Source organism: Cervus canadensis, chromosome 10, assembly GCF_019320065.1.
Source record: "Cervus canadensis isolate Bull #8, Minnesota chromosome 10, ASM1932006v1, whole genome shotgun sequence".
In the NCBI taxonomy this organism is placed as follows: Eukaryota; Metazoa; Chordata; class Mammalia; order Artiodactyla; family Cervidae; genus Cervus; species Cervus canadensis.
The window spans coordinates 76,898,297-76,914,398 of NC_057395.1; the positions used below are offsets into that span (position 1 = coordinate 76,898,297).

The window sequence follows — 16,102 nt, forward strand, 5'->3', positions numbered from 1 at the left end:
CCCCAGCCTTGGAGGACCCCTCTCAAGCCTTCTGGATCCTGGTTTGTGTTTGATTACAGCCTTCAAGGGGCTCCCCAGTGGCTCGGCAGTAAAGAGTCCGCCTGCAGTGCAGGAGCCGCAGGAGGCGTGGGTTCCATCCCTGGGTCGGGAAGGTCCCCTGCAGGAGGGCATGACAACCCACTCCAGTGTTCTTGCCTGGAGAATCCCATGGACAGAGGAGCCTGGTGGGCTCCAATTCATGGGGTCACCAAAATTTGCGGACACGACTGAAGCGTATTAGCATGCACAACCCCTCAAGCTTTTCATAGTCTCGTCTTGTTATCATCCCCAAGGTAAGGGGTCGGCGCTGTGCCAAGGGCGCCAGTCAGGTTTTTGATGGTCTTTGAAATGGCTGCGTGAAGTCATTCTGAGAGACAGCCTTGTGTGCAGGCTGGCTCCTCTCGTGGGTGACGGAGGGGATGCGACACCTGGAGCACTCCTCTGTGCGGACAAGCAGGGCGGCTGCGCCCGGAGTGCTCGTCCTGTCTGCCCACCTCTCCCCGGCCTAGGTCTTCACAGGCCCCTCCCCATCTCCCTAGGAGGCAGGCAGGTTACATTCATGGCAGCTTCCAGGGTCAGAAAACCCTGGGTTTGGAGGTTATCATAAAGCTCATGGACAGTACTCCACACCTCCGTAGGAAGACAGTCCATTGCTCACAATAACTCGGTGCTATTTTCTGTCCTAGTTAAAATGTGCACAGTACTGGCCCCAGAAAGAAGAGAGAGAAATGGTCTTTGAAGACACAAATTTGAAATTGACATTGATCTCCGAAGACATTAAGTCCTATTACACAGTACGACAGCTGGAATTGGAAAACCTCACGGTGAGTGCGGCAGGCACCTGAGTGCTTGGGGTGGGCCTGTGGGCAGCCTCTGCTTGAGGTGGTGTTTCGGTCGGCGGTGTTACTTAGCACCAGTGGTTTTCTGAGCTCTGAGAAAGACGCAGTTTTCACACCATGGTGAGCAGTGCCTACCTGCGTACCTGCCCGGTGACCCGCAGTGTCTGGGGGGGTGAGTCTCAGTACCTCCCTTTCCACAGAACTCTCAGCCCCAGCTGACACCAGCTCTTAGGGGAAAGGGTAGGTTCTTACGTCAGACCAACTGCAGATGGTCTAACGTAATAGCCTCAGAGTTAACACCAGCAGGGCACGCAGGCCTTTCTCGACCACAGTCTCTCTAGTCTGCAGTGAGGGAAGAAAGGCCCAGTTTGTGGTCAGTGTAAAGTTTCTAGATGAAGTCCTGGTCTTGTGGCGGGGAGTTTATAACACCAGCTGCTGGCTGTTGTTAAATGATGGCCTTGGACCACCTCTCGGCACTGCTGGAAGCAGCCCCGCTGACGACCTGGCCTCGGGGAGGCTGCAGAGCTTGCCTGCGCCCCACCCCCCGGGAGACCCCGCTGGTGACAGAGACCGCAGAGGGGAGCTCAGGGCAGCTCCAGGGGCCCCCTCAGACGCGGGCATCCCGGCCTTGTGCAGTCCTGCAGCCCACCTCCTCAAACTGTCTGACCCTGGGCCGAGGGCACCGTGTCTCCCTGCGTGTCAGTCTGCCCCTAGCCCGGGCTTTTGGAAGGCTTCCCGCAGCGGTCTGTGTGCGGTGAGCACAGCATAGGCCCAGAGCTCGCCACGAAGGGCCGCGGGCGGGCTGACAGGCAGGGCTGCTCCGGCCTTGTCTTCACTTGCAGCTTAGCTTTCAACTTCTGCTCTGTGGTCGCCATGACTCCTGGAGTGGGTTCATAGTGGGAGTAAGATGGAGAACTTAGCACAGGTGCCTGGGAGTGGAGAAGAGGTGAAAACCGCGAGGCTCTGGAGGAAGGCAGCCGTGCTGCACGCGGGCTCCCGGGCTGACAGATGGAGGGGCTGATACGGACGGTTTTCAGGAATAATCTTGGTGGAGGGTTGGAATGTGCCTGAAGGATTATGTGGTAGACTTTTTTTTTTTTAATGCTTTTGAGCACTTGCGAGCCTGGCATTAACAAATGACTTTTGGTAAACTCTTGAGAAAATGTCTTTCGTTCGTTGAAGTAAACGGTTGGGCCCGAGCAGAAGAGGCGCGTGCTGTCTGGGTGGCAGAGAGAGGTTTGGAGGAGATCTGTTTGCTCTAACAGAATGTGGTTCTGGAAAAAAAAAATCTGTTCTGAGACTTGTGGATCTTTTTGAGCATACGTCTGGAATGAATTCCTTGAGAAAGAGGTGGGCAGGCATGAGGCAGGGAGTAAACAGATAATCCACACCTTTTTAAGAATTTAAAGAAGGAATTTGCTTCTGGACTGTTTTCTTATTCCATTTTTTAAAGTCTGTTTTTAAGTGCTTTTCTTAACCGCCCCCCCCGCCAAAAGGAAGACACATTTCCTTTAAACCATTAAAGTATGTAAGGAGGTCATTTTCTAGGGAGGAAGGCATGGAGTTGTTTGTGTGGTTCTCGAAGTTATCCTGATGAGATCAGCAGATTGGTTCCAGCTCTGCAGGAAGACCCCAGCGTGTGCCACGGCTGGTGCAGGGGGACGCGTGTGTGTTTGCTGCGGGTGTCGGGTCCTTCCCCGCGTTTCCGTCCCCCTCGGGTCGGGGAGGGTGGCTGTACCGGAGCCGTGAGCTCTGGGAGGGCAGGGCGGAATCGCTCCCTCGTGGTACCTGGCGCCCAGGAGGCACGTGGCGGACGTCCGCCAAGTGAGGGGAGAGGCACTGTTGGTCACTGGGTCTCTGGCCCAGGGTTTCCCATCAGCGGCTCTTCGGGTGACCTGGGTGCCGGCATGGCCCTTGGCTCCGCGCCGCTGGTGGGGCTCCTGTCTCAGGCCTTACTCACCCCGTGACTGTGGGCTCTTAGCTGGAGTGCTCTCCTCAGCAAGAACCACGGTTTGACTGTCGCCCCTGGTAGCCCGCTGTCCGCCCTGGGAGTGGAGTCTCAGAGGAGCAGAGCTGGAAACAGCCCCAGAGGCCGTCCTTACGGTTCCCCTGGGAGCTGATGGGGCCACGAGGAGACACAGTTGGGGACAAGCGTCAGGGTCCACCTTCAAGGATCCCTACAGCAGGCTGGGAACGTGGGCTCTGGAGTCAGGCAGTTCAGATGGAAACTTCTGCCCCCCCTACCTAGCGGAGGGCTGCCTGCCAAGCCTCAGTCTTCTAATCCGGAACATGGGAGCAACTGGCCTAGTGGGGCTGTGGGGAGAGCTCTGGGAGCCAGGCGCCCAGCACGGGAACGTGTAGACGCTCACTGGTAGGGCCAGGCCAGCTGGTCTTACCGGCACCCCTCCTCGCTGACCATCTGTTCATTGAGGACTGAGCTACGCGGGGCAGCCTCCAGTCTTTGGGGACCAAGTCAGTAACTTTTTTCTGTAAAATGACAGTCCTCTGAGACGTGCAGATCGTCTTGTTAAGCCCCGAGTTCCCCAGAGCTGGTGCCGCAGACTGTGGCTACCTTTCCACTCCTTCATGTCAGACCCGAGGCGCTGACGCCAGGACTGCTGGGGGCGGCAGCGCGGCATCCCTGTGACTTACGGAGAGAAGTCAGTTGGGCCCTTGAAGACGCAGAAGGGAGCGGGGCATCGCGACGAGGGCTCCTGGGGGCGAAAGGGTTGCAGCTGAAGCCGGGGGCCCAGGGCTGGTCCGCTGGGTCCGTGGTCCCGAGGAGAGAATCTGGGAACGAAGGCTCCTCGTGGAGGCAGGCGGGTTGAAAGGCGCTTCGTGCTTACTTGAAGTTAGTGGTTCTCACACAGGTGATTCTTTGAGAGTCGTCAAGTGCGTATTTCTCTTTCAGTCTCGAGAAACCCGGGAGATCTTGCATTTCCACTACACCACGTGGCCTGACTTTGGAGTCCCGGAATCGCCCGCCTCGTTTCTGAACTTTCTCTTCAAAGTCCGCGAGTCGGGCTCACTCAGCCGTGAGCACGGCCCTGTCGTGGTTCACTGCAGCGCGGGCATCGGCAGGTCGGGCACCTTCTGCCTGGCTGACACCTGCCTCTTGCTGGTAAGACGGCCCTCAAGACCACAGGAAGCAGAGGGAGCTTGCAGTGACCTCCAGGCTGGCCTGGCCGTGGCCCTCTGTCACTGTCTGCAGTCAGCTAGCTTTGGTCTTGACTTTCTAGCAGCTTCCCTCCCATCAAGGAGCTTTACCCTAAACAGCTTCATTTTGAGCAGTGCTCTTAATTTTGATGTGGAAGCCAGAGAATCCCCTTCCCTCACACTTTGCGTCTCACGCCCCCGGGACGTGGCGCGGCCGTGTGGTACCTGACGCCGACTCCATTTAGCTGTGTCTCCTCTGTGGCTTTCAGATGGACAAAAGGAAAGACCCTTCTTCCGTTGATATCAAGAAAGTTCTGTTAGAAATGCGGAAATTTCGGATGGGACTGATCCAGACTGCAGACCAGCTCCGCTTCTCCTACCTGGCTGTGATCGAGGGCGCCAAGTTCATCATGGGAGACTCTTCAGTGCAGGTCAGCATTCCTTCTGCTTTAATCTCAGGTGTGTTGGTTTTAAACTTTTGCCTCTAAAGAAGGAGGCTGTTCACTGTCAAAGTTGAAATAGTGTCAGGTGTCAGGGGAAATAGCTAGACTTGATATTTAAGTCTGTTTAGCTAGGAAGTTGTGGAAGTTGTCACCATGTTCCAAGGTCTTTGAAGTGCTCACATAGAGAGCGCTAATAGGGAGAATAGACTGTATTTTCCAAAGATCTCGTCTTCCAAGGACATGGCTGGAGACCCAAGAAGCTGAAAGGCCCCTCCACTGCTCCTCACTTGAAAGGGAGCCGATGTCCTGACGAATCACCAAACGTGAAGTCTTCTTGCTGCTTTTTCAAGGAGCAATGGAAAGAGCTCTCCCACGAGGATCTGGAGCCCCCCCCGGAGCACGTCCCCCCACCGCCCCGGCCCCCCAAGCGAGTCCTGGAGCCACACAACGGGAAGTGCAAGGAGTTCTTCCCGAACCATCAGTGGGGCAAGGATGACACCGAGGAGGAGGGTAGAGAAGACGGCCCCATCAAGGACGCAACCAGGACCCCTTTAAACGCCCCCTGCAGCCTGGAAAGGTAAAGTTAGAGGGTCCTGGCCTCCTGGGGGGCGGGGGGCAGCCTCCTCTTGGCAACTGGTGCTTCTGTGTCCTTGGGGAGACCAGGCCCCTGGACCAGCCCTGTGCCTCCGCTGGTTGGCAGAGCCTCTGGGCTGAGCCACAGGTTGGCCCGGGAAAGGCTTTAGCGGGGTTTTAGCACCACCTGGCGGTGCTTGTCGGAACCAGGGCTCTGGTGCGACAGAGACAGTCTTCAGCCCCGTGTTGACAGCGACAGAAAACAGAAGCTTCGGGCCAGTCCTGAAACTAAGACCCAGGCTTGACCGTGCGCCTTCAGCCCCCAGAATTTAACCTGTTCATGATTGCCGCTTTGCTTCCTTACAGTGTGACAGGTTACTGAGCACCTACTGATGCATGTGAGAACTGAGATAATTAGACTTCGGCCCCTGGTCGGTATTGTGGACCATCTTGTTGGGAAGGGAACAGTAGGTTGTGGCGGGGGCCCCATGGACAGGGCTGTGATGGAGGCGCACGCTGAGGTGGTCAGCCTTTCCTGGGAGGTCAGGGAGGGCTGCCTGCAGGAGGTGGCGTTGTGCAGAAGCTTGAAGGATGGACAGGAATCAGCCTGAGCCCATGGGAGCGGTGCCCTCGGTGCCCCCTGTTTTGGAGGGCAGCTTAAGATGAGCGCCGTCTCTGACCACACATTTGTCTGCAGCAGTTCTCAGCAGGCGTGTGGAGTGCAGGGGTGTGTAGGCAGAGGTGTTACCAGTGGCATCACCTCTGATGGTGCAAAACTAGAGGTGGGTTGATTCTGTATCCAGGGAGTGTATTGGGCGGGCTTTCTCCCTGTGCTGAATATTATGTAGCTTTTGAAAGACAGGATCAGAGTGTATTCTTGTGGCCAGACTTGGGAACATCGTGCATGAGAGAGCAGGTCACCCGTGGTGTGTGCCCCACCAGGTCCTCCAGCTAAACTCACCATCCAGACCTTCCCTGATTACTTTGCCGAATGCTGGCTTCCACATCTGAGTCCTGACCCATGAGCCTGCTCCCAGGGCCTTTCATGCACCTCTGGTTCTGGGGCTCTAGAGACACTTGTCCGGTGGAGCCTCCCAGAGCAGATCCTGAGCACGGGGAGCTGTGCCTGGCTTCCCGGGCCTCCGCTGACACTGGAGGGTGGACCGGTGCGCTCCCCCTGACGGCTCACGGCAGGCCACGGGCGAGTCAGGAGCCGGCACGAGGCTTGTGTCACGTCTGTGTTGCGTGTCCTGTTTCTTTGTTCATGAAGACAGTGGAGAGAGGTGCCCTCCACATTCCGTGGGTGAAGGTGAGGAGGAGGGAAGTGTGGACCTGGGAGCTGAAAGCCAGAGGGTGCCAGGAGAATGTGGAGTGGGCCGAGATCCTAAGCGTCTCTACACCGGGGGGAGCCCACACGCACCCAGGCCTCGCCCCGTCCACGGGCCTCCCCTGTCTCCCGGGGCGGTGGCTCTCCGGACCTCTGCCCTGGCCCTGCAGCTGGGCCCTGGGAAGGAGGTGGTGACGGGCAGGCTTCCGGCCAGTGTCAGCATCGCCAGGCTGTTTCCAGAGGGCTCCTTTTCCCTACAGTTCGTCCCATGATAATTGCGTTCTTGCCATTGTCTCCCCGGGTGAGTAACCCTTCTCTGCCCCCTCACTCCTCAGCGCGAGTCAAGACACTGAAGTCCGAAGGCGGGTCGCGGGCGCAGACCCTGCGCAGGGGGAGCCATCACCGCTGGCAGAGGAGCGAGACCAGCCGCTGAGCCACTGGAAGCCCCTCCTGGTCAACGTGTGTGTGGCCACGGTCCTCACGGCCGGCGCGTACCTCTGCTACAGGGTCTGTTTCCACTGACGGACGTGCTGGCCGGACCGCGCACAGGAAGCCTGGCCTTCGCCCGGTGCGGCGCTCAGTGCCTGGGAAGCTCTGAGCCCGTCCCGGAGGAAGCAGGTCAAAGGTTTTCAGAGTCTGGAACTGTGAAGGGCTAACGAGAGAGGACTGGGGTTGATGCACTGGGGTCTGGAGGCGCTTGGTCCCCAGAGTAAAAGAGTCTAATCTCAGGGCCTTAACCTATTCAGGAGTAAGTAGAGGAAATGCCAAATACTTCTCTCTCTCTTTTTTTCCTTTTTTTTGTTCATTTGTTTTTGAAAAAAAAAATAGAATTACAACACATTGTTGTTTTTAACCTTTATAAAAAGCAGCTTTTTGTTATTTCTGGGGAGGGGGGTGGAGAAAAGACTAGGCACTTATGAAACTTTCTTGTACCCTTAGGTGGTGTAACCAGATACAGTTTTTATTTGATTTCCCAGGGAAAGACTCCCACACGTGTACGAATGTAAGCTCCTTTGGAGAAGAGGATTGAGGGGCGGACCCCGTCTGCTCGGGCACATCCCCTGCTGCGGGCTTCCCCGCTGGGAGGAGGAGAGCAGCGAAGGCCATCTCTAGAAAACAGAGCCTGGCTTCTGCTTCTGCTCAGGGCGTCCCGCTGTGTCCTTCCGTCCGTTGCCCCACAGAGCCCTCCCCTCGCAGCTGGCCTGCCCGCCTCACTCCGTCCCCATTCAGAGCCCCCCAGGGCCAGGGGTTACCACAGGGCGGCCGCTGGCCCTTCACCCAGGCCTGGAGACCCAGACGGAGCAGGTTCCACTCGGCTCGCAATAGGAATGCTGTCTCAGTAGAAATACCCCCATTGGAACGTGTCGCTGTTCAAGTTAGGGAAGAGGTCAGGGAGGAGTCTCAAACCTCCGGCCACGGAAATCGCCTCCCAAGGTGATTTGTTCTTTAATGGTTTTTCACATTTTACCTCTTTTCTAAATAACCGTCTTTGAGTGCATCCGGTGGTGTAGCAGCATACAAACAATTTTTTTTTTGGAGGTGATTTTTGGGAAGGCAGAGCTCTTGTGAAAAATCAAACTTTTCGCGGGAGGCAGGGGTGGCCAGGGTGTGCGTGGGTCTGCAGCTCTGCAGCGCTGGGCTTGTCTGGAAATGCTTGGCTTCTTTCCAGTCCTGTTCAACAGCGACACACAGCCTGACCCAGCGCCACCCTCCTCTGCCTGGTAGGCAGCCGCCGTGGGCGAGGGCTGCGGGCAGGGCTGCCAGCCACCCGCGAGCCCCGGCTCTGCACTGAAGCGGCCCTCCCAGGCGCTTGGCCTCGGCTCCGCCCTCTTCCCTGCCTCCCCTCCCCTGCTTGGAGGACCAGACCCACAGCCCAGTTCTGAGGAGGGCACAGGACGGCGCTGTGCCCGTGGCATGGGTCAGGGCGGCCTGGGTGGGCGGCGGGACGAGCCTCACGTGGGGGCCCTCAGCAGGCGGCACGCAGAGTCCTCCCCACTGCCCTCCTCGGAGACCGCCCGTCGTGAGCCGCTCTCCACTCCATATTTATTTTTCCATTGTTTCCCCCGAAGGCATCCACAGTGCACTAGCATCTTCTTAAACCAATAACATGTTCAAGTTTTTGATGTCAGCCTTGGACCAAGGGTTTTATCCAAAAGTACAGCAGTAAACCCTCAGGTCGGGCTGGGACAGGAGGACTCTGCCGTGAGCCTCCGTGTGGACCAGTGCCTGGTAGGAGGATGGCTGGGCGCTGTTGCCACGTCACGATGCCGCGGGGAGCTCAAGAAGTCTGCGTGTGTTCACAGAACAAGGGAATGATATATAATGGACACTTGGCTATTTAAGACATGGTGTGAGGTTCCTTTGTCCCTTCCCAGTCACCTGCTCCACCTTGATCTCAGCCCCCACTCTCCCTGTGTGTATTAAGATGCATGTCCCGTCTTCCTGTGTCCCCATCAGATACGATGTGCTTGGAACACTTAGCGCTCTGCTGACTCACGTGCCCCGTGTACAAGTCCAGTTTCCCTTTGCACGGTCCGATCGTTACGTGGCTGTGGTTCCTAAGACTGTTGCTGAAATAGTTGCCATTCAGCAGTGGAATGACATTTTCCAGTAACAGATAGTTGCCTAATTCCTGGCACGACACTCTGGTGACTTCCTCGTGAGGCCCAGCCTGTCCTGCTCCAGCTGGGTCCACTGCAGCTCAGACATTCCAAGGGTGTGGGAAGCCACAGTCACACCTGCACTCTGGATATGTAGACAAGCAGGTCCTCCCACCCACGTACACGCGCACCTTTGGGATCAGCCGCTACTGCTCCCAAGTTCACACTCGCCTTGAGCGGACCGTGGTTTGGAACCAAGGCAACTGTCGGAAACCGCCCTTCCTGAAACAGCCTGGGTGACGGTCCCTTCAAGTCAGCCTGTGGCCCTCTAGGTCCGGGGGCCTTGCTGCATGAGCTGTCTGCCCCACCCCGAACCCTGGGGACTGATGGTGCTCAGGACTCCGCCTGCGTGGGGGAACCTATGACCTCCACATTCAGTGGCTTTTTTACCAAGAAAAAAAAAAAGGCAGCTGTGGCTCACGAGCTGCTCTTCTGCCAGCATTTTCACACTTTTGCCTTTCACATGTTAGAAGCTCTGCGAGGAGTTTCCGTGGGGGAGCGTTTGCGGCGTTGCCCGCAGGCCTTGGTAAGGTGCGGATGAGGCTGGGGGCCAGGCTGTAAGCGTGTTTGAGCTGGGCTTGTCCGTCTTGTTCTGTTAAGTCCTGTATGTGTATGTAGTAGTTTGGGTGTGTATATATAGTAGCATTTCAAAGTGGATTTACTGGTTTAACCTCCTATCCTTGGAAAACAGATGGCTCTGCGTCTTGTCACACGTATGTTAGAGAAGTAGTGAGCTGCTCTGCTGTATGCCTTAAGCCAATATTTACTCATCAGGTCATTATTTTTTACAATGGCCATAGAATAAACCATTTTTACAAAAATAAAAACAAAAAAAGCCAGGTGTTTTGGTATAATACCTTTCCAGGTGTGTGTATACGTGGATGCATGATGGGGGGGTGGGGGGCATCTCAGGGTCTTCTGTGACCTCACAGAACTGTCAAACTGTACAGTTTTCCAACTTGCCATATAAACGATGGTTTGCATTTTAGTTGCAACAATAAAAATCTTTTTTTCTAAAGAACATGGATTGGGATGCTTCCCATTTCTTGGCTGAACGGGCCTAAACCAGGCTGGCAGCTCGCGCTTCTCTCCACCCCTGCTAAGTGAAGCAGATGCCGTCGTTCGGGGGGGTCACAGCTTCTCCACGTCTGAGGATCACAACCGCCTCCTGGGGGTCGTGGGTGCCTTTGGTCTGCGAGAACTTTCCCCGCCTGGTGCATTTACTCGGAGCTTCAGGGCCTCTTACTCTTACCCCTCAGTAATGGTAACAGAACTCACCACTTCAGTGTATTAGGGCCCTTGGATAACTTAATGAGTTTGTACAAGTTGTTTGAAGAACTGCTCAAACCTCACGAACGTGCCTTTAGGACTCAGGGGGACCACCTCTCAGCCCGTTTCCCGAGTCACATTTGACATAGAACTGACGGAGCTGTGACAGTGAGTGGCCTCACGCAGTGTAGTCTGAAATCAAATGGGAGCCTCCCCTAAGGTGATTTTTTTTTTTTTTTACTTCTGGAATAATTTCAGATTTGCAAAATGTTGAGGAAATAGCAGAGAGTTCCCCTGCCTCCCTTAATGTTACGGTCGTTTCAAAGCTGGCCGCCGAGTAACCTGTGGGCGCTGCGGCCTCCCAGTGAGGTCTGTGGGACCCAGAAAGGAAGACAGCCTCTGGTCACATGGCCCCCGAGTGCCCAGCGAGGACAGTGGGGACCCGGGAGGTGGTACCACACCCGCCGTCACTGTCGTCTCAGATACAAAAAAAGGCAGCCAAACTTTGATGAGGAGGTGGAATGCCAGTGTGAGAAACAATAAATTTGTAACCTTGAGCAGAAGTTAGAGCGCAGGGCCACAGCAGGGTGGCCTCCTGGTGTCTGAGGAGAGAGGACTCGAGCCTGGGGAGAATCCAAGAGGCGCCCTGCCGCAAGACCACCCTCTGCTGCCCCTGCGACTGTGGCAGAAGCCACTTCACAGAATGTCACGTTGGACAGGGCCCTGGGGATTGGGGCAGGGCTGAGGGTGGCTTCTTGCTTCAGGATGTTTGAGAAAACCACCACTGCCTTCCGTGTGTCTCAGATAGAGTGAAACACCAATAAAAAGTTATTTTTATTGAAATTTCAGAAAACAACGTACTGGCAAGGCAAATAAATACTGAATTAAACCGAAAAGCACAAAATATATACATGAAATGTAAATGAGCATGTTTAACTTAGACAGCTTTCCGATTCCACTGTGGATTCCACATCCAGAACCCAGGGTGCCTCTGTATTAACCCAGAAACATCCCAGGACACTCTGGGGTTTTCTTAAGACTTAAATAGGAAACTAATTTTCTTCCTTTAAACATGGTGTCCAGTGAACCTTTCCTCAGACCACCGCGTGGCCTCTGAAGCAGTTGTTTAATAAGCCCCACGTGGACTCGCTTCAGAATCCGACTTTGATTTGTGCTTCATCGTGCTCAGTCACTCAGTCGTCAGACTCTGTGCAACCCCATGGGTGGCAGCCCGCCGGGCTCCTCTGTCCATGGACTTCTCCAGGCAAGAACACTGGAGTGGGTTGCCATCTCCTCCTCCTGGGGATCTTCCCGACCCAGGGGTGGAACCCGAGTCTCCTGCAGTGCAGGCAGATTCGTTACCGCTGAGCCCTCGGGGAAGCGCCTCTGTTCTGCCTGGTGAAGGTCACAGCACAGGGCACTCGGGCTTCTCGGCTGGGGCCCCGTCCTTGTTTCCTGGTGTGGAACCACAGTGAGAGCAAGGTCCGTGGTCGGCAGGCCGCCACCCGGTTCCACGGGCATCGGGGCTGCGTGTCGGGTGAAGAGAACAGCGGAGACCCCGGCTGGGCCCTCCTGCGTGGCCCCCGACCCCCTCCCACGGCGACAGCCTGTGCTGTGGCCAGGCCCGACCCGCGTCGCCGCCTTGGCAGGGTCAGCTGCCCGTTCGCCGCCTCGGTCCCGGGCTTGAGGGAACCAGATGGCGCCGAGCCGGCTGCCCTGCGGACTCCCAGCCTCGGCCTCCCCATAGCAGGACCGGCGGGCCCTAACCTGGCTCTGCAGCCTGGGGGTCAGGCCGCTGCTCAAAGCCAAAGGCGGACCAGAGTACGGCCCTCAAAGTGCGGTGCTTGCTCTGCCCCGGGGCTTCATAACTGGCCAGGACGGTCAGGAAGCAGCTCGGCCAGCTGACACTTCTGGGGAGCGCTCAGCCTGCCCCCCACTGCCGCACCCCCCCAAATACTCCCTGTGTTGGGGCCAGGTGCAGCACAGACAGGGACGCCGGATTTGAGCCCGTCAGCTGAGGCTTTTTAAAAGATTGTGATTTCAACATCTGCCTCCTGGCCAAAGGCCGCTTCTCTCTGTTCCGAGCAGAGTCTGTCCATCTTCTCAAAAGCCAAGCGGCCTTTCTCCCCTGAAACATCAAGGCCGTCTGTCAGTGGACTGTCCCCCTGCCTCGCTCTCGTCTGCCCTGGGGAGCCACGGTGGCCTCAGTGCTTCTGGACGCCCGGGACCGGGGCCGCTGGAAGGCTGGGGGTCAGGGAGCCCGGGGCCCGCCCCTGTGTCCGCACGGTCTGCCGAACCTTAGTCCTGCCTTCTGTCTGGCTTTCATCCCCACGGACCATAAACGGGGCAGGTTAAGAGGTTAACAGAGCGCCTCCTGCCACCTCAACCTTAACAGGAAACCTGCCCCGGCCAGGCGCGGTGAAGCGGGTCACCGGTGGTGCCCGTGTGCGGGTTTCCGTCTCGGGGAGCTGACTGTGGCCTCCAGCGGTTGCAGCATGCTGGCTCAGTGGTTGTGGCAATCGGGCTTAGTTGGCCCGCAGCATGTGGGATCCTACCGGACCGGGAGTTGAACCTCTCCATGGACCCCGGCAACCCAGCCCCCGCCCGCACTGGGGAACACGGGTCTGGTTTGGGTCTTTGGGGAGCTGACCATGGCCTCCCCAGCACAGCCTGTCCATGGACCCCGGCACCCCCAGCCCCCGCCCGCACTCGGGAGCACGGGATGCTGGACCTCACCAAAGGACAGCGTGGTTTCCCGGGCAGCCGCACGCACAGCCTCCACGTCAGACCGGCACAGGCTGGCGATCTGATCGATGCTTTCCACACCCTGTTGGAGGTTGGGGGGAAGTGGGCCATTTTAAGGAACAGGTGTCCGCTTTCATAAAACCCTGCACGACCAGCCCTAGCATGGTCTCTGCGACCTCAGCCCCTTCCTTCTCCAAAGGCTTACATGCTTCTCATGAGGCCTCAGTTCAGTTCAGTTGCTCAGTCGTGTCCGACTCTTTGCGACCCCATGAACCGCAGCACACCAGGCCTCCCTGTCCATCACTGACTCCCGGAATTTACGCAAACCCATGTCCATTGAGTTGGTGATGCCATCCAACCATGAGGCCTCAGGTTCACTGAAGTGCCATTGGCAAACGTCATCTTTTCCACCCTGACACCTTCTGAAAGGCCCATGTTGGAATAAGACCTGCTTTCTTCTGGACCTTTCTAGCTCCTCTGCCTCGCCCAACCCCATCCTCCAGGTCGGACCAGGAGAGGAGTGACCAGTGTCCTGGTCCAGGCACGGCTGACCACCCGCCGTCCCCCAGGCCCAGGCCCGGAGTGCATGCTAGCCCCCTCTAGTGGGCACCCGGACACTCCCTGGTTATTTGATCATAACCAGATGGACGTTGTAGAATTTCCTGTCGGTTTCTTCCAGAAAGAATTTAGTTTCTATTGGACCACTTTTCATCTAGCAAAATGATGATGAGTTTTTTAAAATAAGAGTTATAGACACAAACAGAAGTTAACCGAGCACCGCCTCGTATCTGCATTTTCACACAGGTGAGTGTCAAGGGGTGTGTGGTCTCAAGTCTCAAAAGCATTCAGGGCTTCCGTGGTGATTCACGGGATAAGAATCCACCTGTCAGAGCAGAGGACATGGGTTCAACTCCTAGTCCGGTAGGATCCCACATGCTGCGGGCCAACTAAGCCCGATTGCCACAACCACTGAGCCAGCATGCTGCGACCGCTGAAGCCCGTGCGCCTCGAGCCTTTGCCCCACGAGAAGAGAAGCCCCCACAGCGAGAAGCCACGCTCCGCAACAAAGAGGAGCCCGCGCTTGTCGCAACTAGAGAAAGCCCGGGCACAGCCACAGACCCAGGGCAACCGAAAATACGTATTTTTTAAAATTTATATTTTCTGGCCCTGGGGTAACACTGAACACTTAAGTCTAGCCTAAGGAAGTAATCCAGAACTCCATATAAATTTTAAGAGCTTTATGCACAGAGAGGCATAACGTTGGGGGAATTTCCTGGTGGATCAGTGGTCAGGGCTCCACCCTTCCACTTCAGGGGGCCCTGGTTCGAACCCTGGTTGGGGAACTAAAATCCCGCGTGCCTCAAGGTGTGGCCAAAAAAAAAAAAAGGATGAGTAACTTTTGCACTTCTGCATTTTACACCTTTTCTTTGCTTATTTTTGGCTGTGTTGGGCTTCATTGCTGCCCGGGCTTTTCTCCGGTGGCGATGAGCCAGGCTGCTCGCTGTAGTGGCTTGCGGAGTCTGGGCTCTGGCGCACGCGGGCTTCAGTAGACGTGGGACGTGGCCTCGGTGGTGGTGGCTCCAGGGCTCTCGAGCACAGCCTCAGTAGTTGGGGCGCACAGAGTCACTTGCTAGGAGGTATGTGGGGTCTTCCCGGACCAGGGATCAAGCCCCGTGTCCTCTGCATTAGCAGGTGGATTCTTTGCTCCTGATCCACCAGAGAAGCGCAACGCTGTTTTTCTACAATGAGCTTATCGTGCTTTTAGAAAAGCTTTAATTGAGGCTGTTAAATCATATAATCCAAGAGCACAAAAGTGAGCCTCTTGGGGCCACCTGCTTGTTCACACAGAGCCGGAGCAAATGAGCACGAAGCCACCGCCGAGGGGCCTCTGCCCACGGAGCGTCTGCTGGCGGGGCGGATGGCCGTCTCTCTGCAGCCAGCTCTTTGCAGTGCTTTTTCACTGGCAGTGATTTTTTTTTGGCCCCAGTGGAATCATTTCGAAATGCACTAACTTCAGCGTTAATCACAACCAGGCTTCTCTCCATCGCCAGCAAGGGCAGGTTAGACTCACCCGGAGATGTCTTAGCGCCACGCATGCAGCTTGCTGGAGTTTTGCATCATTTTCGGTCAGGGCGTTGGTGTAGAAGAGCAAGGCCTAGGAAATAAGGTGGCTGTGAACGGCGGGCTGGAGAGAGCCAAACCCACAGTACTACCCACCGCCTGTCTTCCAGCATGCTGGCAGTACACAGCATATGCACACGTATATGGGTATGCCTGTGTGCACAGCATAGCTGTAGGAGTGGCAGGCTGTGGTGCTACATGCCCCGTGCGTGCCAGCTCTAGTTTATCGAAAGCACTGGCCTCAGGACTTCCTGGGGGTCCAGTGGCTATGACTCCGCTCCCAATGCAGGGAGCCTGGGTTCCATACCCATCAGGGAACTGGATGCCACATGCCACAGCTAAGACCCAGTGCAGCCAAATAGATATTTTTTTGAAAACTCATCTAACGTTTACAAAATGCATTCTGAAACTACCATCTTAGGTAAAACGCTACATCAGAGATATCCGCTGTCCATGGGGGACAGCAGAAGAACTGAACACAGAGGGAGCTTTGGTGAGGCCGCTGGAAGGAAAAGCATCTCTTCAACACCCTTTCCGGTCACAGGTCTGACCCCGCCCCATCGGTCACATGACCATGGCCATGTCCATCCAGCTGGAAAATAAAGCTGGTGTTTCCTTTGCAATATTGCTTTAGGGGCTCACAGGAAGCAGGCGGGGGCGGGGGGGGGGTGTACGGGATGTGCCTGGCACTTGGGTGCGTCCGAGACTATGGTAAGGCCCCAGTATTGGCCTTCTCCGACCCCAGCAGGCTGGTCCCCTAAATCTAGAATAGTCACAGGGCCAGGAACCTGGCGCAGAAAGGCGCCAGGAACCTGGAACCAAAAAGGCGGAGGGGTCCCGTCTCGGTTTTTCAAGTGAACCAAACACAACGAACCAGCCAGCCACACGTGTTAGACGAAAGTAAATGAGGGTGACTGTCAGAATTCTGAA

General features: G+C 56.3%; 2 protein-coding genes across 8 annotated transcripts in view; one reads left to right on the forward strand and one right to left on the reverse strand.

Moving 5' to 3' along the window:
• The window catches only part of PTPN1 (protein tyrosine phosphatase non-receptor type 1), a 62,909-nt gene extending 52,849 nt beyond the window's left edge, over positions 1 to 10,060 (forward strand). For all 3 annotated transcript variants that reach the window (XM_043478471.1, XM_043478472.1, XM_043478473.1), the window contains 5 exons: positions 726 to 863; positions 3,790 to 3,999; positions 4,304 to 4,465; positions 4,828 to 5,054; positions 6,713 to 10,060. In XM_043478471.1, coding sequence (XP_043334406.1) covers positions 726 to 863; positions 3,790 to 3,999; positions 4,304 to 4,465; positions 4,828 to 5,054; positions 6,713 to 6,899 — 924 coding nt within the window. In that variant the 3' untranslated portion in view covers positions 6,900 to 10,060. The remainder of the gene's footprint in view (positions 1 to 725; positions 864 to 3,789; positions 4,000 to 4,303; positions 4,466 to 4,827; positions 5,055 to 6,712) is intronic.
• Positions 10,061 to 11,111: 1,051 nt separating this feature from the next.
• The window catches only part of RIPOR3 (RIPOR family member 3), a 73,875-nt gene continuing 68,884 nt past the window's right edge, over positions 11,112 to 16,102 (reverse strand). For all 5 annotated transcript variants that reach the window (XM_043478469.1, XM_043478466.1, XM_043478467.1 and 2 more), the window contains exons 20-22: positions 15,123 to 15,206; positions 13,043 to 13,133; positions 11,112 to 12,434 (exon numbers count right to left, since the gene is read on the reverse strand). In XM_043478469.1, the coding sequence (XP_043334404.1) occupies positions 12,331 to 12,434; positions 13,043 to 13,133; positions 15,123 to 15,206 (279 nt within the window). In that variant the 3' untranslated portion in view covers positions 11,112 to 12,330. The remainder of the gene's footprint in view (positions 12,435 to 13,042; positions 13,134 to 15,122; positions 15,207 to 16,102) is intronic.